General features: G+C 44.0%; 1 protein-coding gene across 3 annotated transcripts in view; it reads left to right on the top strand.

The window, feature by feature from the left end:
• LOC104059393 (hepatocyte nuclear factor 4-beta) overlaps positions 1-20,745 on the top strand; it is a 45,571-nt gene extending 24,826 nt beyond the window's left edge. For 2 of the 3 annotated variants that reach the window (XM_054079034.1, XM_054079033.1), the window contains 9 exons: positions 3,817-3,988; positions 5,856-5,950; positions 13,215-13,321; positions 14,422-14,577; positions 15,103-15,190; positions 16,001-16,153; positions 17,888-18,124; positions 18,777-18,890; positions 19,867-20,745. In XM_054079034.1, coding sequence (XP_053935009.1) covers positions 3,817-3,988; positions 5,856-5,950; positions 13,215-13,321; positions 14,422-14,577; positions 15,103-15,190; positions 16,001-16,153; positions 17,888-18,124; positions 18,777-18,890; positions 19,867-20,003 — 1,259 coding nt within the window. In that variant the 3' untranslated portion in view covers positions 20,004-20,745. The remainder of the gene's footprint in view (positions 1-3,816; positions 3,989-5,855; positions 5,951-13,214; positions 13,322-14,421; positions 14,578-15,102; positions 15,191-16,000; positions 16,154-17,887; positions 18,125-18,776; positions 18,891-19,866) is intronic. The other variant, XM_054079035.1, reaches the window with a different exon arrangement.
• Positions 20,746-21,300: the final 555 nt, after the last annotated feature.

Genomic DNA, 21,300 nt, shown 5'->3' with positions numbered 1-21,300 from the left:
CTCAAGTTGCATGTATGCTTGCAAGAAGCTCTGGCCTTTCTGGCTGGCCTCTTTGTCACTGTTATTGCAAGATTTGAGAACACTAAATCCAAGCTATGTTTTATATCTCAAAAACTCCTCCTCTATTTGCTGAAAGCTGATGTAGAACTGCACATGGCCAGGGCTAACCCCCATCCAGCCCTATATTTGTATGCACAGGTTTTGCAGTGCTGGCTTTGGCCACCAAGTTTGACTGTGTGTACATGCCCTAAACTCCATTTACAATCTCTTTGCCTTCTAGCCCAACACATGTAATTTGGGAATTTGTTAGATGCTAATTATGTGCACCAGAGCTGTGAGCCAAGACTGGCTTTGATTTCTGAATAGACAGAAATAAAATACATTCTGGAAAGTATTGCAAGATAATTCTACACAATGTGAGTCTAGAAGTGATGTAGCCAGTAACATAACTGAAAGAAAAAGCAGCAAAGAGGTCTGCAGTAGCTAGGTATCATGCAGAGCTCCAGCTCTGAATGGAAGCCAGATACCATTCCCCAGCATCTTCCTCGCTGAGATCGTCCTCACTGTCATTTCTTATCACTGTAAAACTTGGCGTCTTCGTTGCTGCCATGGTTAGGTAATGACTTACATAAGAAGTTTACATGCATTTTGATTGTAAGCTTGATTGACCTAGAAGCTGGTGAAGCCCCTGGGAGACTCTCGTCAGCATTAGGGAGGCCGTAGTTTCCATTCTACGTGCTGCTTGCATGTAACTAACAAAAGATGTTTGAGACTTCAGATTTTTCTGTCAGTGAATGCCAGAAACAGTCATAGAGAGAAGTCTGGCCTCAACCACAGGTCTTCAGCTCGGCCTGGAACCCCCACACTGTCAAGATAAGTTACAGTCTCTGCTTCAAGAACATCATCAGTTGCATGTCTCCAGGAGAAATTTCAGAGGCACTGTGACAAAGATTAGGAACTGTTCTGTGCAATCATATTGATGAGTGTTTATGACTGATAAATCATAGAATGGTTTGAATTGGAAGGGACCTTAAGGATCATCCAGTTCTAACACATGCCACTGGATCAGGCCTGTCAAGGCCCATCCAACCTGGCCTTGAACACCTCCAGGGATGGGGCAGCCACAGCTTCCCTGGGCAGCCTGTGCCAGGGCCTCACCAACCTCATCGTGAAGAATTTCGTCCCAATATCTAGTCTAAATATTCCCCCCTCTAATTTATAGCCATTTCCCCTCATCCTGTCACTACACGTCTTTGTAAAAAGTCCTTCTCCAGCTTTCTTGTAGCCCCTTCAGGTACTGGAAAGCCATTATAAGGCCTCCCCAGAGCCTTCTCTTCTCCGGGCTGAACAACTCCAACTCTCTCAGCCTGTCCTCCAATGTGAGGTTCTCCGGCCCTCTGATCATCCTTGTAGCTCTCCTCTGGACCCATTCCAACAGGACACATGGCTACCTAAGAGGGGCTGAACTTTCAGCTACATATCTGTCCTAACAGAGCCATTCCTCTCAGCTGTAGCCCGTGGGCTTCTCTGTGTTTTCATAGGTACAACCAAAGGCAAAATTTGGTTTGCTAACTCCTATGGGCTCTCACATGCTCAGTGCTGATGGTCCTTCCTCCAGTAAGGCTTGGTTTAAGGCCAGATTATTAATTTCTTCCTTATATCAGCAAGCAGCTCCTCACATGTCCTACTCACATAAGAGAAATAAAGTCTTCTCTGCTAAGTAAAGATTTCCAGCATCAGGGAACAATTTGCAATCTGGACTCAGATGAAGGTTGAAGGGTCCATTGGACACCCAAACTGTATGACCTTAGCTTGATTCCTCTGGAGTCAGTAGGGAAATCATGAGTGAAGTAAAGACAATATTGGCCTTCTTGACTTTGTTTTTGTTGTGCAGGTTTTTTTTTAATGGAAACCAGCACACTCCACACATTTGTTTATGGTCATATGTTCTTTCTAAAAAATAGATGGAGCAACAGATGCATAAATGTTTAGCAATACAGCCATCCTTGGAGGAGTATTCTGGTACAGCTCATTTAATACTGTTATCAAGCAAAATAAAACCAATGTAAAAGTTAAAATTCATGTAAATTACCATTAAGCACTTCTGATACGGACAATGTTCTCAAGTGCTACTTATTGACAAATGTCAGAGCTGGGAACAACTTATATGGGTTTTGGGAACAGACAAACCTCAATTCCCGTCATTATAACCTAAGGATGATTTTGATGCTGTCATTCTTTCTTGTTGTTTCCCCATTTTGCTACAACCTACTTATTTATTCATCCATACATTAGAAGGTGAAATATAGACCAGAAGTGGGTTTTGAGGGTTTAAAAGGAAGTCTGACCTTTGCATTTGTGAGGTCTTAGCTAAAAATATCTTAGTCTTAGCCTTAGCTAAAAAACTTTCCATTTTTTAAGAAGCTAAAACTTTATTGCCTTTTTTTTGGCATTTGATTACAATTTTCATTGCCTAGCAAATATTTTCACTATGAATTTTTGATGTGTATTCGTATACAAAAATAGTTTTCTCCCTCTGTCTCTATATACACGTGTTGTGTGCGGATTCCCCAAAGCTATTTTTATGTACTATGCATTAGAAAACTTTCTCTGCGCTGTCTAAATCGGATGCCAATCCCTCCCCTTTGAGTAATTTTCGCTAAGATTTGTCATTGCTCAATACAAGAGCAGCTGAGATTTACTCATTGCACTCTGTCTCTTCTGTGAGGCAGGATGTGCCTTGTCCCAGAGACTCTGCCAAGGTCACTGTAGCATGAGTTCGGCTCCCCTGGAGTGAAGAATATGCTCCCAGAGGTGTGATAAATTCATAAAGCCGTCCTGTAGCGAGTGCCCAGGTCAGGGCAGACTCCACAAACATTCCTCCTCTCAGTGAGATGTAAACACTGTCATGTGCGCCTTCTCAAGTGTATCCATTTTTTTTCCTCCTTTTTTTTCTTCCCCAAGCTTTTTTTTTATCCTCAAATTAGGAGGATTAAGAGGGCAGTAAGTCTGGTGGTTAAGGCCAAGGGAGAAATTTAAAGGAGAGTTTTCAGCAGTGTATACACACAGGTCAGGCCAGGCAGGGGCAGAGCTATTCCTGCCCTAAATGAGCGGGTGCAAAGAGAGGACGTGACACAGGGCATTCATATGACCTAATGTTAGCTCCCTAATTTAGAAGGTCAATCTTCTTGCACCCCTCTATTGCTGCCCAGTGGAGAGTAAAGAGCATCAGTTCAGAGCAGGCACTTGACTTAGGAGAAATAAAGTGACCTTTGTGGGACCTACTGTCCTGTTTTCCAGCTGAAGGATCTTTCAAGGGCAGCCTTTTATCTCCAACACCTCTATCATGTGTATGAAGTACTTAATCCTTCCTGTATCTGCTGTCTCTGCTTTCTATTTATTCAAGTTATTACTGTTTTTCCATCGTCTTCTGTGGGCATCAGCTTTGAACAAAGTTCTCCAGGTGTCTAACTGAGGACGTGGCTCTCCACCCCTCAAAAGTATATATATCACACATCCAGGTAAGGTTTCTCACACACCTGTCAAGAAAAGTAGCAGTAATTGTTAAATTCTCTGGAGCATGTTGGATAATGCATCTTGAGACCTCTCTGTTCACTGAAGCAAAAGCAACAGAGCTATTGTCAGTTGAGGTTAAGAAGAACGTGACTATCAATCTGGAGGATTTAGTAGCAACACATGCGGCCTGTGCATGTGTGTATATGTCTGTGTGTTCTTTGCTTAAAAGAAGCAACCTGCTGTCGGCTGATTCTGGTTTCCATCACTAGGGGCCTAATGGTTCCTGTTCTTTACCCACAGAGGCCATCACAGCTGAATCAGCAAACCCCAACCTGCTCACCAATGGCATCAGCTCCCTCTGCTCCATCTGCGGGGACCGGGCAACCGGCAAACACTATGGAGCATCCAGCTGCGACGGCTGCAAAGGCTTCTTCAGGAGGAGCGTCCGCAAGAACCATGTCTATTCCTGCAGGTATCTGCCCTTTCTGCAATAAATAAATGCAATTTATTGATGCTGTAAATAATTTGGACTAGACATCAGGTCGTACAAATGGACCACTATCCCAGATGCTGAAATACCATGTCACGAATGCTAATAGTTTAGTTTCTGGCTGGAAGACAGGGAGCTAAGGAGTAAGTTAAGTCCTATCTCATCTAGGACCCTGACACCTTGTGTGACGCTGACCAATGCATTTTCACAAGTTTGCCGTTACTGCTTTTCTCATAGTATAAATCAAGGGAAACTTACAGACCTAAGGTCTGACTGGGGCGTATAACATGTAAGCACTGCTTCTGGGTGTGGAGTGACACCTCAAACTTATCACAGCCCAGCAAGCGAAAGCCAACATGGCAAAGGACCAAAGATCCAGAGGTTTCATCTCAAACACAGTGTTTCTTGATTTTCCAGTAAGAAACAACAAGCTTCCAAGAACCTGTCACTTCCAAAGCCTCCACCTCCCCCCCCAGTGTCTTCATTTTTGTTTTGAAGTCATTAAACTATGTACGCTGGCATATCAGTGATGATTTTACAATCGTTCTGAGAACCTAGTGTGGACCAGTGATGATTCATGTCCACTTTGGCACACAGGTATACATTTCAGAGATTTTTTTTTACCAGGAGGAGTCTATAAATTATACAGCAGCTATCTTCATGTTTATTTTAGCCCAGGAGGAAAGGGAAAAAATCCTGAATACATTTAAGCTTCTAATCTCTAATCAAAACCTGGAAATTTTCTTTCTGTTCCAGAGCTTTTCCTCCTTTAATGTTGTTGCAAATTTTTGCAATGCGAGTCACCTTGTTTGTTCAAAATGCTCCCAGGCTCCTTATCACTCCAGGACACACCAGCTATGAAAGATATCCAGAGTGACAGCGATGTCCACTCACATGGTGCTCATTCCAGGAACTATGGGATCCCTGAAGGAGGCGGCAACACCTACTACTGATTTCTTTGAAATTTCATCTCTCAGTCTCCTGGGAGCGGTGTTGTTGCCCCTCCTCAGCAATCCATGAATCTCTGCGATATTTGGCAGCTCAGAGAAGATCCGCAGCATTGAAGCCAAGTGAATAGCAAATGCTTGCTTCTCTGCAAATCCTTATTTGGTGAGCCAAGCTGTATTTAGCCCAGCTCAGAGCTCTGTTATTTATCGCAGACGCGAATTCCTTGGAAAGTCTTTAGGCCTTTGTACCTTTGGCTTTTAGCAGCCTGAGAAAGTGTCTCAGCTTTTACAACCTAACTATGGTCACAGAGCAACACACACCGTCTCCTCTCTGTGTAGCAGATTCACCTTCCATCACTCCACCACTGTGGCAAAAGCTGTCAAGTCTACGTGGGCCATTCCTTGAATAGCACATAGGTTCCTAAATCTTGAAATGAATAGGATTTAGAAGGTCGAGTGCCTCAAAACTAAACAAAAGGTCTTGTGGTCCATAGTGTAATTATTCTACAAGAGCATGGCAGTGTTAACAGGTGGGATCAAATAAGCTCCAACACCAAACACCCAATAACTGAATGTGGGAGATGGAGTTTCTACACTGCCTGCCAGTGGCAAAACTTGAATCACAGTCGTGCTTTCATAGCCAAAACCATCACGGTCCTTGCAGGGTGGGTGGTCTGAAATTGCTGCATTTCCAGCTGGCAGGAACGGTGATGGGGAAGATGAGGACTGGGCCAAGCCAACATTGATTCAACCCATTTCTTGCAAATTTTTGTCTCCTCTCTGAGTACAGGCAATGTGTAGCTCGGTGAGGAGGTTTGGGACTGTGTTTGGGGCTGCTCAGGGTGGGTGGGGTGCATATGCCAGGCTGATTGCTCCATCTTTTATTTCCGGTCTCCTCCCAGGTTCAGCCGACAGTGTGTGATAGACAAAGACAAGAGGAACCAGTGCAGGTACTGCAGGCTGAAGAAGTGTTTCAGAGCTGGCATGAAGAAAGAAGGTAGGTGCAAAGAGACATTTCAAAACTGCCTGCTGCTGTTTATAGCCCTACTCCTACAGCAGAGCAGGGTGGGGAGCAGTGGCAGCCTTGACTCAGGGAGATGATGATCATGCAGTGCAGTGAGAGATTTCTCGTTGTCAAAGCTGAAAGCCCCATTTCCTACCTTATCAAGTCAGAATTTAAATTAGAGTCTTACGGCAGTATTCACCAGTCCTGGGAGGCTGATCTGTTTAAGGTATTTTTATACTGTGAAAGGCATTGTTATTCTCGTGGTGGGTATAGTACGACTACAGAGCCACTACTAGTGCTAGTACTGAAGGGCCCATCCAGTGTTGGCTGCTGCCTTTTGTTGCACTTCACATCGGCTGCATTAAGAGGGAGGTGGAGTATTGTGAAGCATTTGGGTACCAGTGACCATCAGGAAGTGCCCTTCCAACACACTAAAGGAAATAGTGTTGTAGTGCCTAATGCTAAGCAAGACTTAAAACAATTCTGTTGACATAAGCCTTAATTTCCTACATCCAGCTTTCCTGGGAAAGTTTGGGACCTATCACAGCATTTCTGATCTCTGCTCATTCAGTGTTTTCATGGTGTGAGATCATGGATGGTATTATTTTATTTACTCCAAGGTTTCTGGGCAGAAACTATATGCTGAGCGCTTAGCAAAGAGGGGGCCCAACCTACAGTAGCTGCTGCATCCCCCTGATGTGCAGGTGGTAGGGTGATGGTTTCAGTATTCTTCAGCCTTCATTTGGGCTCTTTTCTAGCCCATCAAGAGCTACAGGCTGTGGGAGCTAGAAAGGAACTTGAGAGTTTCTTTTCATGCCACCAAGTTCAACACCCATTATCGAAGGGGTGAAATCATGGTCCCACAGAAACCAAAGGAAAATTCGTCACTGATTTCTGGTAATTTGTAAGATTTCACTGGTGATGAAAAAGATCTTTTCAACTTCCTGACCATATGTTTTGCTGGAGAACAAACGTGTCTTCTGAGCTGGCATAGGTCATGAATGTAGAAAAATGCCTGCTGGTTTAATTTAGGAGGCACAGGTCACATACAGGAGATGAAAATAAAAAATCCCTCAGAGTAATAAAAGACCAAACCAAAGAATATCTGGTAAATTCTAGATGAGGATGGAGCCAACTACCAATGTAGCAAGCTCCACAGCTTGGAAAGGCTGAAATCTGGTTATCAGCTCCATTCTTTGAGCTGAGGCATGATTTTTATTGGGTTTATGGTAAAAGTTATAAAATCTTGGGTCATGCCTTCTTTATTGATTGCAGCCCGATGGAAGATGACTCATTTCAAGTTCCACATACTCACATTCCTTCAAACTTATTTATGAGTGCACAGTCAGGTTGTGTGCTCACAAACTGCTCATGTGTTTGGTAAGGAAGATTTTTAAAGCACCTTGAGCAACTGCTTAGCAAAAACTAGCTTAGCTGACCAGAGCTATATCCAAAACATGTGTGCAGGACTGTGAAAGAAATAGTCTTGCACAATTGTGTGCTCAAAAAGAACACAGTTATTTGCTTTAAGGTGGTTCTAGATTAATATTAAACAGTATTGCAAAGCATTAGCGAAAAAGGGACCATGTCTTGGGATAAAGCTATGTGAGGATGAAACAAATGTTTGTGCTTAGTTTTTTTTGGTGGCATGTGCTGATTCATATTGGGAGACTGCAGACATCCACACTCAATGTGTCCCATTGTCCCAGCACTGGCACGCAAGACTTTGACACTCTCTTTCTCTGGCACATCACTTTTCAGTCAGCCCATATAAGAGCAATCAGACTTTCCAGGGTGTGGTAATAGCATTGTTTATTCACAGTAGTGGAGGAAGAAGCTGGAAACAATCCTTTTCCCAGCCTGTCTGTGACAATACACCTGGGGTGGGGTTAGCAGGGTTGTGCCACCCTTGCATGCTCCCCGCTGCTTGTGTCCTGCTGACCCACTGCTCGACGTGTGTGTGTGTGCAATATCGGAAAACTTTCTGTTGCCCAGCAAAACTAATTGATAAACTGGAATTTTGGATCCAGAGTGATTTTTTTTTTTTCCAGTCTTCCGGTGTTGTAAGATGTGACGTGAGGCATTTGGATCTTTCTTTTTCTCTTTTTTTTCCTCTGTTGGAAACAACTGTATTGCATAGGAGACCAAGAAGGGCTATATTATCCAGCCTGGTAGAAGGGAAATTTCTGACTAATAAAAAGCCATATGATGCAAATACCCGAGCTAGCATTAAACTGGCTGTTTATAGAGACAGAAGCGTAGGTGCAGAGCTGAGGGTCTCAGCACGGGCTGGTCCTGGGAGTCCAGTGCAGTTGGGCTATAGGTTCACTATGGGTTTGCAGCAGGTGGGCAGAGATAGTTGAGAAAAACCATCAGCAGGGTCTTGTTCGTACACTCTGAATCTGATACCACATCCAGAGAGGACCAGGAATGTTCCACACATGACCCCTGTGCCTCCAGGTTTGTGCATTGAGATGAGATCCAGATTCCATTGGCACCAACAAGAGCAACGAAGGGCCAAAACTTGAGCCTTGTGGAAAGCCCGGTCTCCAGATTTCCTAGAAATTAGTTCATTCAGAAACACTTCTATCGCGATTATATTTTTTTGTATCAATAATTCACTTTGACAACTACAAGCGAACAGTCATTAATACTGGCACAAGAGAAGAGGAAAAGGCTTACTTGAACACAATGTCCTTCTTGTCTACTGAAATGTTACTGTGATGAGGATTTAAGATTTTTATAGGAGATTTACTCCTTTATTCTTGTTTTGTTTGGTATTGTGGTACAGTGTGGTCTGTGTGCTCGGGGATTTTCTGGCTGTTCTCTCTGATTTTCTGTCTTTGCATAGGAGAAGATTCAATTTCTATTGTTTTGCACAATGCTACCAGACAGGTTTGTGATCGCTACAACATCAGCGAATGAGGAGTGTACCAGATACTTAAACACACAAAGAAAACAGCACAATGCTATTTTTAGAGTCTTACTGAGATCATTTTTAGCCTTGAATAAATTAGCAGGGTGTGATTTTTCAAGTGAGCCGGGTCATCTGCTCACATGGATTTGAGCATCTGAAAACCTGGAAGTCTTTCGAAATGCCAGCACTGCACTGTTAGAATTCACTTTGCTGATGAAAAAAAGAGGAGTTAATATTTAACCTCTAATCCTCTTCAAAAGTAATTTATGAATGTACATGAACTCCTTTAGTTTTACACAGAACTAAAGAGAATTATTGCGTCACTTATGGATACAGCACAAGGGGAAGATTTGAAGCTATTTATTTATTTATTTTAAATCGGGCCATTTTATAGGACGGTTCTGTTAGTGTTTCACAGGACATCTATCTTGTTTCATACCTTTTGTTTGCACATCTCTTCTGCCAGCTTTTAGAAGGCTGAGGCTGCCATTTATTACAAAGAAAGTCAAAGGATCTTCCCATAGTTGTGATGGTCATAAATCAGGCCAGAAGCCCATGAGATGATTAAGCATTCATGTACCATTGGGTTTTGTTTGCAAATAAAATACACCACACTTGCAAAATCAGACGTACCTTCAGGAAAGAAAAAAAAAAAGGTATTTGTGCACATATATTAATCAGGCAGCAAAAGGGCTAAATCCACTGGTGGAGACAAAAAACATTGTGAATGCTGGTGAATGGCAGCACTTCCCTCCTCTTGCTCTCTCTTTATGCCATTTATTAACACATTTTCAACTCCATTGGCATTAAATGAGAATGATCTTAGTGGAATAATAGTGGAAATAGTCGGTCCCATGTAAGCAAGACTTTAACCTCTGCATTTACCATGGGAAGTTACTGGTTTGCTGTTGTTCCCTTCCAATCAATGTCTGTGCCCTTATTTATTGGACTCCCTGGTGATTCCTCATCACAAGCTCTGTGCCTATGTGGCAACACAGCAAGGACAAAATGTTTGGGAAACATGGGTTTGTTGCAATCTCACAAACACACCACTGTTTGCTCAAGAGCAACCGTGTGTACTCCACAGCCTGTCCGGATGCCGGCATCCTTGATGCACGCATGGCAAAAGGACTCAGGCTTGCTCTGAATAACAAAATCCCTCCAAGGGCTCCTCTACGTCAGATGGAGAATATGTTTGCGTTCCCATCTGCTTCCCACAGCCAGGACATGCTGTAGGCAGGGACAATTCCCCAGAGGGAGATGCCGGCAGCATCTTGCCCTCTCTCCCCTTTCCCTGGGGGATAGTCCAAGTCAGGGCCACACTGTCCCTGGCCAGCAGCCTCCTAGGGGCTCGCTCCTGCTGACGTCCCCTTGTGCAGTGCTGCAGTGGCCCCTTCCCAGTGTTTATTGGCTTTGGGAACTGAAGTGCTGTGCAGAGGACAAGATTAGAGAGAAGAGAAAAAAAAAAAGAGTGAGCGAACATTTTGCCAGGCATACATTGGAAATGGTGGTTCCGAAGGGACAGTGGGGTCCAGCACTGGGATGTTAGTCTTTCCTGCAAGTTTGCTGGGTTTTACTGACTGCAAAGCCAAGATCACGCCTGAGCCTGAGCACCCTCAGCACCAGCGCACACCCTCTGAGCACTCCCGATGCCTCACCATGAATGACCTATCCCTTCCCTTTTACAAGCACAATAAATATAGCAATATAATTACCCCACAGTAATAGATTAATTTTGTGGCAGGTGAAATATTAACTCCCTTTTGTATCTAATTCCATCGCATCTTAGGTACTTTCAGCGATAACACCCAAATCACCTTGAGAAAGTCAGTCTGTACCATCCACTTATACATGAAGATTGAGCTTATCAGACCTTGAGAGAAGCACTGAAATATGTGCCATAAAAGGACCTGGGAGAAAAACAGGCTGTGGCTTCTTAAAGGAGTCTGTCATTGAGGACAGGGACCAGGTGTGCTTGTGTTTGCAGGACTTACATAAAAGTGTAACTTGATGGGAAAGGCAAAATTTGTACCTTTTCTTGTAAGTGGGCAAAAAGAGTCCCATCACCCCCAGAGAGCTGCGTGGGAGAGCATCTGATATGAAACCAGTCCTGGAAGGTTGGGTGGGGACTTTCCGAGGACAGTGGTGATTAAATGGATTCGGGCAGGTTTGTTTCTACTCAATGCTGGATGTTCCTACTTGTCTTTGTGGTGTATCAAAAAAGAAGTTGTGAGGAGTTTATCTATTCTGCAGTTCAGTCACAGATTATGTTTCCTATAACCACCTTCATCCCCAGCTGAACAGCCTTTTCCATCATTCTGCCACGCATAGGTTAATGTATACCTGCTCTCTGGGGTAGGTGAGCAGAGCCTCCCAAGAGCTGTACTCGTTTTTTCTCTAAGTTGATGTCTAATTCCTTCTACATAGTATCCATAGCCTCAAAAGGCTCCAGTAATATGTATACGTATTGCACCTTTTACCCATCCGTCCCTTTGCAGCCATTCAGGCGAGATTGGCTCTGAGGTCCAAAATAGCTTTGGTGGCTGTAGCCCAGCAGCTCTCCTCCTCAAGCACCCCCAACTCAGCAGCAAGCAGACCCTGACTGACAGCAAGGCTGAGCCTCAAAGCCTGGAAAACAAATACTATGCTTCTGCTGATAATGGGAGATACTGATTTTTGTCACTGTTGCTTGTTTTCCGCCCTTTCACTTTGTTGGCCTCTCATCAGAGGACAATTAGGAAAACAGAGCAACGTTCCGGCCTGAGCTGATGACAAAAAAAACCCCACCTTCCCGCCGTGTGTGTGAAATGTGTGCCCACGTTTCCTCCTTTACATGAATTCAGGGAAATGTGCTCCATGCAGAGTGATGCTTACGCTAAAGCCAGGCCCAGCAGCAAAGCAGTCTCAAAAGAGCAATGGCGAAATGATTTTTGCTGACCCTGCAAAGCATCTTTGCTGGAAAAATCATCTCCAGTGGCCACTTTTGAGACAAAATGCAGATTAATGTCCAAGGGGTTAAAGCACAGAATGAGTTGTGCTTTGACAGCTATGTCTGAGTCATTCTCCATAAATAAAACCAAAAGGAGCCTGGAATATGGAGGAGGAGGGATGTGCTACATTACCACCACATGCTAAATCTTCCTGTTCTCTCTGCTTTAAGGACCTGACAACTGCCTTTGAAAATAAGATCGGACTAAGCCTAAACTCTGCTTTTTTTCTCTGCTGCTGTTTTACGTGATAGATGCAGTGGCGGCGAGTCAGTTCTTGGAGCCTGTGTTGCAAAAATAAGCTGCAAAGTGCAATAGATGCTTTATGTTCAACATGTAGGGCTGATGGAGCACAGGGGTGGACGTGGCTTGTGCTTGAGGGAAAGGAATGGTTAAAAGAGTGGAATAGACCTCAAAATCAGTATGTTTTTGGTTTTTTTTTTTTCTAATTTACTATGGCATGGCCAGATCTTTCTACTCGCAAAAAGCCGAGGGCTGATCTTCACTCTGCAGTATCACTATAGTGTGTCTCAGGTGCATTGCATCACCACTGTTAACAGCTCAGCACACACTGAGCTGATCTGCAGCAGCGATTTGCACACCTGCCAGGAGAGCTGAGACAAACCCTGGCTTGGTTTGTTCCCTCAGCTGTATGTCAGCATTGTCATCAGGGTTAAGGGCTCATTGAAATCAGCCCTGCGATGGGCAAGGCTGAGGGAATGGTTTTAAAGGGGATTTAGGAAAGTTAAGCTTCCTTTCTTTGGAGCTTTAATGAGGTGACTCTTCCTGCTTTTTACGAGTGGACATCCTCTGGGGACCGCTACTTGCAGTGCCTCAGAGGTAGGAGACACTTCAAGGCTGCGCTTAAGTGGGATCAAAGGACATTTTTTCTAGTGCTGCTGTAAAATGAGATGCAACCTCCAGAGCATCCTGCTGTATGGGGGGGCTTAGGAGAGGAATCCTCAGTGCAGATATGACAAAAAGAGTATCAGAGGCCAGGATTCCAGCAGTGTGGGTGCATTGTCAAGTGAAAAGAGCCAACACCAATTCCTCAAATTCCCGCCGAGCTGCACGAAACTCAGTGGGACCAGCTAATGTTCCTCAGGGGTTGCACTGACTGTCAAAAGTCCTTATTTCCTTCTGTTGCACTTGTGCTTAGTCTTCTCCCTCTCTGGTGGCCTTCTTTCTTCCCCTGTGGCCTGTTTAATCTTATTCCATCACCCAACAAGAGTGGAAGGTCTATTGGGCACTAAAGCCACATCCATTCCTTTTAGGAGACCACAAGTACCAGCAGCCATCAGCTGCGTGGGAAGTTTCTTGCTGACAGGAGCACTGCTCCCTCTCGTTTCAGCTGTGCAGAACGAGCGCGACAGGATCAGCGTTCGGAGGAGCAGCTATGAGGACAACGGCTCCCTCTCCATCACTGTGCTCACTCAGGCCGAGGCCATGGCACAGCAGGTATGAAATGTGGGGACTGCACTCCAAATGCGTACATGGCTTTCAGCTATTCTATACGTGGTTATGAAATCGCTAAACCAACCAGGGCTCAATCTTTTTCTGCCCTTGGATGGTTCTTGCACAGAGCCATAGAGAAGAAAATGCATTAAGATATCCAAAAGCAGAGCGGTAACGTCCTCGATGCATTATCAAGACAACACGTCCTGCAAGAAACAGATGCAGCCTTTGGCATGTCAGATGCAAAGCTGAAATTCCAGGGGCTGAGGAATGTTAAAACCCCTCTATTCCTAACCCAAACTGTTGCTGCAATGCTAAAAACTCACTGCATGTCATGCAGTTTATCCCTGTTTGCTGCATACTCTGTCCTGCTCAGAACACAATGTTCCCATTGTGGTCAATAATATCTTTTCTTGTGACTTTTTTACCAGGGCAACAATTTTAGGGCAGAAAAATAAAGCTAATAAAATCACTGGGCTTCAGCTGATGCTGATTGCTTTCTTATTTCATGTTCCACAATGAATTTCACCCTGTGCATCTTTTAAATTCTTATGCAAATGCCCTTTCTGCACCAAAATATACAGTCCAGATGTTGCGTATTACATGCAGCAGTGCATCCACTTCCCTTTAAAAAAATTATTATGCTTTAACCCTCTCCCTCCCAATGCAGTTTGGTGTTTTGATTGAAATTGGTGTTTTGCGTCCAAGAGGGAAACTTGGGGCAGGGGAAAGACTGCATGAATTTCATGCATTTGGCTGGATGAAGTGATTGATGGGAGGCTGAGACCCAGTGCTGCTGGCTGCTGCTGGGAATGGGAATATGAATCAGATGTTGTCCTGAGGCAGCCAGGAGAGTGGGGAAGAGGCGGAGGAGGGAGGGGTGTCTGTTGGGACTGAGCACCACCTCGTGGAGGCTTCTCCCTGGCTTGGTCAGGGCACACCACTGATTTAATGTGCGCAACTACACCAGCAGACTTCTCCCCAGAGACATGAGGAGGTTAATGTCTGTGAAGGTTCCCTTTATTTTTGATGACTCATTGCTAGCGAGAATGACAAACCACCACAGAATCGGTCCCCACGCAACCAGGTTGTTTCTCTTTCAGTACTCATCGCTGAGTCCCGTGCACAGCGCAGACATTGCAATGAAGAAGGTTGCAACCATCAATGATGTGTGTGAATCCATGAAACAGCAGCTTCTAGTGCTGGTTGAATGGGCAAAATACATCCCAGCATTTTGTGAGCTCCCACTTGATGACCAGGTAAAAAGCAAAAGCCTCCTCCATGCCAACCCACTGCCTCTGATAGGAATTCCCAGTGATACCTTTCAACAGGAGAACCTGACATTACCATACAGACGCAGAGCAATAAACTAGCAGGAGAGAAAGACTAATAAAGGGCAAGGGATTGATTAAAACTAAGCCAAATAGCCGAAGTCTACTGAAATATAGTAGAGTTGGCGACTCTGATTTTCACCACGCAGTCAAAAAAGACTGGTTCTCGCTTCACCCCTGATATTGAATATAAAAGTCATTTATTTCCCAAGAACTCAAATTAATCAAGCCCCTCTTTGCTCTTTCAGTTGAAAACAACTTTTCATTTAGTTTGCCATGAATGCAGCGCTTCTGAAAAGCAAAGATGTACTAGTATTTTCTAGCTCTTAATAGCACTTCATCTGTAGATCTGACATACTTAAGCAAACACAAAATTAGGCTTAATCTAAACAGCAAAAGCTCACTGTTCTCTGCTTTTCAGATGTGATAGTATTTCTTCTGTGCTGTCTCCAGGTTGCCTTGCTCAGAGCCCACGCAGGGGAACACCTGCTCCTTGGGGTAGCCAAGCGGTCCATCCCATACACTGATTTTCTGCTATTAGGTAAAGTAGTGAATTACACTCCTTTCATAACTGGCATATCCAAGTCATTGCCAATTATCCTGCCTGCCTGAAATCATCTCTGCACTCCTGGGTATGATCAGCATATTTGGCTTGAGATTTAGTGCTTGAGATGGTCTCTGGGGAAGTGTTAAAAGGAGCAAGCAAATTCACTGGGACTTCTACAACTATTCCCTTACTGCTTTGAAATTGTGGATGAAAATCTCCAATACTTAAATAGCATCTTGAACTGCTTTGCCTTGTTTTTGTAATTGAAATTGCCAGAACTCAGGCAATGAGGTATTTGGGTATTGATGCTTTAAAACTTAGCAGAAAGGTCTATTAAAAATGTAATGCAAATAGGTATTTCTTTTCCATGTACCTCTGCCACCAAAATTACAGGTGAGGTTATTCTTGGAAAAACGAGAATACTGACCTTGAAAGCCACGCATTAAAGAAAGGAGGGAGGGACAACTTTGTTTTAAAAACAAAACACACCAAAAATAAAGATGCAACATCACTTGTGAACAGATGCTAAGTGTAATAGAGGGTAAACTAGAGAAGAACGTGGAGCAGAATTTGTGTAGAGTGTGTGTGCACCAACACGTGCAAATAAGATAATTAAGGACCAAAGAATGAAACTTAGAGTTTGGTTCTCAATAATGAACCTGACTACAAAGCTGCACACAGAAAATCTGCTGCGCGTGGGCATAGGGACTATCTGGCAACGTGCCTTGGGATAATTCGTGTGTCAAACAGTGTCCACAGAGCTAGAGCGGAAATCTGATGGTGAGTTTCTCTTGTCTCCCCCAGGGAATGACTTCATCATCCCAATGCACTGCCCAGAACTGGAAATTGCTCGTGTGGCCACCAGAATCTTGGACGAATTGGTGAAGCCCTTGAGGGACATCCAGATCGATGACAATGAGTATGCTTGCCTTAAAGCAATCATCTTCTTTGATCCGGGTAAGCTTCTTTGCTAACTGCCAAGCATGGGGCTTAAAAAGGAGTTGAGAGCTCTTTAATAATAAGGGAAACCCCTTGGTAGCAGCTCTACATTTCACCCTGCCTTTGCTGTAAGAAGCAATACTTAGCAGTGCAGCAAAGACATGCTAGAAGCGACCTATTTCCGAACATTTTACTATTTAGCAAGCACTAATTCCACCCAGGCCAACACGCAAGATTATGCAGACCCTAGAGGAATTTTGCAGCTTCTGTAGCTTGGCTTCAGGAAAGCCCATCCGTCTGAAATGAAGGAGATGGCTATTAAAGACATATACGCCTACAGTGAATTATGCATAAGCAAAGTGAGTCAAGGAGCAGCAGCGTTGGGCATCCATCAGAGTTCAGAAAGCAGCATTAAAAACCACAGAGAGCTGGACGGTTCAGAGTACCCAGGAACATCAAGGATCCCTCTTAATGGACCTTGCTGGCAGCCAGTACGGACCAAGGGCAGGGCTGATTTGTACAGGATGGAGAGCAAGGAAACACACAGAGGCAAACAAAAACTTGGTTTGAATCTCTGTTGTATTATCATTCCACAAACACAGAGGTTTGTGTCTCAGCCCAGGTTCTCCCAGAACTCCTGTTCTGCATGTCTAAAGCACAGACACAACCTCCTCTCAGTACAACACTAGAGTTCCTTTAGTGTGGTTGCCCTGTAGCTTGGAAAAGAGATGGGGAAACAATCCCAATTCCAGAACAACACCTTTTTGTCTTTGGCATCTATTAGCATGGAGAAATTAGACTGTCTTCCATTAGTTATTTTTTGCTGTATTTGCTGATTTGAAATTAAGATACAGGAGTTTTATAAACGTCATGAACTTTGGCTTTGCCAAAACCTGAGTAAGGGTGGTATTATCAAACTGAGTCTGACAAATTACCTTCTTGGCTGATCAGTATCTCAGTGAACCTTTAGATCATTGCGACAATGAGGCGCTGTGATTTCATCTAAAAGAAAAAAGTGTGAAGCTCTACAGAAGTGCGATTCATTCATGCTAACAAGTAGGTATGTCCATAGAATCACGCGCTGACATAAAACAATTCATTAACCACTCTTATCTAATCCCTGGGCATGATGATCTTTAAAATGTGGTGCTTGTGGATTCTTTGTAGACAGTGAAAGAAGTGGTCCAGTGAGCCAGAGATCTCAGTTTTAGATAGCAGGAGAGGCAGGAGTGGAAAGCTGTAAATCCTGGCACTTCATCCTGCCCAGTGCACATTTACTTGCTTACTCATGGTCTATGGGAAAAGGATCAGCCACAGGTCAAAGACAGGAAATCAAGACAAGAATCTGACACCGTAGTAGGTGTAATTACAACTTATAGGCATTAAACCTGCCTAAATTAATGGCAGTAATTGTTCCTCAGATTTTTCAGGGGAAAATTCCAGGCCATTTCCTTGGAAGGACGAATATAGTTCAACTTCTAAATCCTTCCTCTTCACTAATGGCAGTAGCTAGACATTTCCATCTGAAGCAAGGTCTTATTTTCTATTTCCCATCAAATTCCTCTCAAATTACCGTTTCCCTATTCCATGTGAAACATGAAATAGTGGCAGTTCCATGCTAATCTGTCAGATAAACTTGGAGACTGACAGATAATTGTCAGAGGATCACTGGCATCTTATCCTTTTCCCTCTACAGACACAGCTAACACTGTTTTGGTTACACAGACCAGAAATTAACTTTTTTTCTTCCAGACTGCAAAGGCCTGAGTGAGCCCGGGAAGGTGAAGAACATGCGCTTCCAGGTCCAAGTCAACCTAGAAGACTACATCAACGATCGCCAGTATGACTGCCGAGGCCGGTTCAGTGACATCCTCCTGCTGCTGCCCCCGCTGCAGAGCATCACCTGGCAGATGATAGAGCAAGTCCAGTTTGTGAGGCTCTTTGGTGTGGCCAGGATTGACAGCTTGCTGCAGGAGATGCTGCTGGGAGGTACGAAGCCTACTGAGAAAGGACAGTAAAGTTCTTTTATTTCAAAGCTATTACAGGGCTTTGTGTCTGGGTTTGTCCCCTCTGGAGGGTGCAACGTAGAGAGAGCTTGATCTTGGGAGGAGGGAAGCGAAGGCTCAGGTTTAATTGTAGCTTGAACATGGGTCCTTCTCACTCCAGTCCAATCCCCAAGCTATTTCTTTTCAGCCTGTGTCTGAAAATCTGACCCAGGATCAGTTTTATAGAAATGAGTATAGTCTGTCATGTTTCGCACCGGTGGGACACTTAACTTTTAAGCAACCTACCAAACTTGTGCACTTTGCAGGAAGACAACACATTTTTTGTTAGCAATAGGGAAAAGTTATAACTATATGGGAAACCCTGGTACGAGCAGTAAGTGGGGCACAAAATCAGATGAACAGTGTGGTCGGTTATCAGCCATAACCACAGCCATCCTGGGAGGCTGTCCCTAGACAGTGAGAAGGCAGAGAACAAAGAGGACAGACAGAGTAGGAAGGAAGAAAAGAAAAGCCCGGACATTAACCCCTACCCACAGGGGTCTTCCACATTCTCTGAAAAAAAGAGATTTGGCCCAAAGAATCTGGCTTCTCAGTAACTATGCAAAGAATGAACTCCTTTCCCACTTTCTCTGCAGGGGCTTCTGTTGATCTCCAGTACCAGTCAGGACCTCCCAACCTTAACCTGGAACAGCTGCCAGGACACGTTCTCCCAAGCAACATGAGCTCTGTGATACACACTGCTCCAAACCGTAAGTGTCTATTTTCACATCATTAGTGTTAGTATAATGAAGAGACTGACTAGAATAAATGGTTAAGAAAAATACTATTTATATGTTTAAGCTTTACTTTTGAATCAGTGTTCCCAAGCCCCTTGCTGAATTCTTTACAATGAAGTCTGAAACCATGCTTCCAAAAGACAGCCTGAGATTTTTCACGTAATACCATGATCCAGAGGGATTTTGAGATACTACTTGAGGAATTGAGATTGGTGACACCGTGTTTCAATGAACACAGGCAGCTCTGGGAAACACCACAAAGAAGTATACATAGCTATTAGTGGCAAGGGTTTCCCTGTGTAAAGGTTTTGGTTGCTGTCAACCAGAACACAACATGACCTGAATACAAGACCGTCTTCAACCACTCTGGGCGCTGCTGCTAGGGGATGGCTACTTGTTAAGGCGTTTACCCACTGCGGTAGCAAATGGACCATGCTATTAAACCAAAAAGTAGAATATGAGTTGCAATTTAACAGCCATTGTCATGTAATCACAATGTCTTGCACACACTGTCTGCTTCTGCCATTTATGATCCTATACTTCTTGTAGCATATTTTGCTATTTCTCAGCCACATAAATGTTGGTATCATCACCTTAGAGCAAGGGAGATTAGAGAGCTGCAGTGTTCCGTAAATGAAGTATAGTGGCCAGCAGGTTGAGGTCTCCTCTGACAAGCAGAGGAAAGTCTAAAAAGCAGCCAGGGAGGCATTTTGCAAGTGCAAAATACTGAGACGAGTTGGTAGTTGCCTATCAGTCCACCCTGTGCCTCGTCACAAACCAGGAAGGAAGAATATGCCAGCACATGCCTGAATTTGGGATGGATCCCCTTGCCTCATCCCTCAAGCTCCTGCTACTTGGTTCATAGGATGGTCTGCTGGTTTTATTTCAGCACTGCTCTACTGAACGACATCCAGGTCCTTGTTAATTCTATTTCTTTTCTCTCCTACAGCATCTCCTGAGCCATCCCTTCCATCTCCTTCTACAAGCACAGGCAGTGAAGACTATAAATTAGGCTCTAGCGCAGGACCCAACGTCGTAGCACAGCTCTTGCCTCAGACAGTGATACCCAAGCAGGAGATTTTATAGGGAGAGGTGTGGAGGAGAAGCTGGGAGCAATGCGGAAACCGTGCTGAAAGTGAAACAGGCCCTTTCTCTTTGCAGAGGAAAAGCACAGCAATCCCCTGGCTGTAGCCGGATCTGTCCATCACACTCTCTCCCGTCCGTGAATCGAGCACCAGGTACCAGACTGCAGCAGGAGCCTCACCACACGTCTTCCCACCATCATCACCCTCATTCCACACGATTGAGGTTAATGTCCTTTTTAGTGCAACTAAGACTGTAAGCTCTTTGGAGCAGGGATTCTGATTGCATTTGCTGTCACCCAGCCTGCTGTGACCAGGACCCTTTTAAAGCCTTTGGCTGCTATCTTCATAAAACCAAATGCCTTACACAGCTCCTGGTAATGAGTAAAGTGCGTCTTGAATTGTCAGTATGAAAAGGTCTATTCCCATTAAAAATTTAATTACACTCCCATTTCTCCTGCTGCATGATAAGCTCTAGGATGAGTATCTTCCTAACCCTTAGCAGGCCAACACTTTCTTATTCCACACAGATGTGTCTCATTCTATATAGACCAGCTAACATTTAATGCTGGTCAGTTATTATTTGTAGTCAGGAATGGCAACTGTTTGTTATTTTCCATAATTACCACTATATGTAGAGTCCAGTTGTGAGTCATTTGTGCACATTTCTTGTGCGCGCACCTAACAGCCCCAAGAAGACAGCAAAGATCTCTGCATCAGACCATGGCTGCAGGGTCTGGCAAAACTCACAAAAGTTTCTCTTCCACAAACTTTTACTGTAACCATATCTGGAAGACGAAACAATCCTAACAAAAATACCAAAAAAAATAAAAACCTCTTTTCCCAGTACACACATAGGATTTTGCTGCAGTTTTATATATCTTTGAGATGTCTGCAAACTAAACCCCAAAGCTCTGAATTAGCAAAAAAGGGAGAGGCAGGATGCGGCATGTATTTTAAAAAACTGTTTGTATTTAAAACATAAGGTACTTCTGCAGTTAGTGTAAAACTTAATTGAGTACTACCATGTTACAAGTATTTAAAATGATGCCAATACACGAGTACAACCTCAAACTTTCCTGAAGCACAGTCACTGTCGTATGGTGTTTATTTTACATAAATTGAACCTCATTAGAAAGCAGGTTGTTGGACTCCTGCAAAACCTACGCTCCTCTGCGTAAGAGCCCAACGATGTCTGTCAGACAGCTCTTAAGGGGCACAGGGAACAGTCCTGAGCAGTAGGACACGATGAAGAATTCTAAGTTCTGCCACATGGCACAAATACCTCAACCCAAGTGCAT

This window comes from Cuculus canorus, chromosome 13, assembly GCF_017976375.1.
Source record: "Cuculus canorus isolate bCucCan1 chromosome 13, bCucCan1.pri, whole genome shotgun sequence".
Classification (NCBI taxonomy): Eukaryota; Metazoa; Chordata; class Aves; order Cuculiformes; family Cuculidae; genus Cuculus; species Cuculus canorus.
Note: the sequence above shows the minus strand (reverse complement) of the source record. Positions and strands in the feature narration are given on the sequence as shown.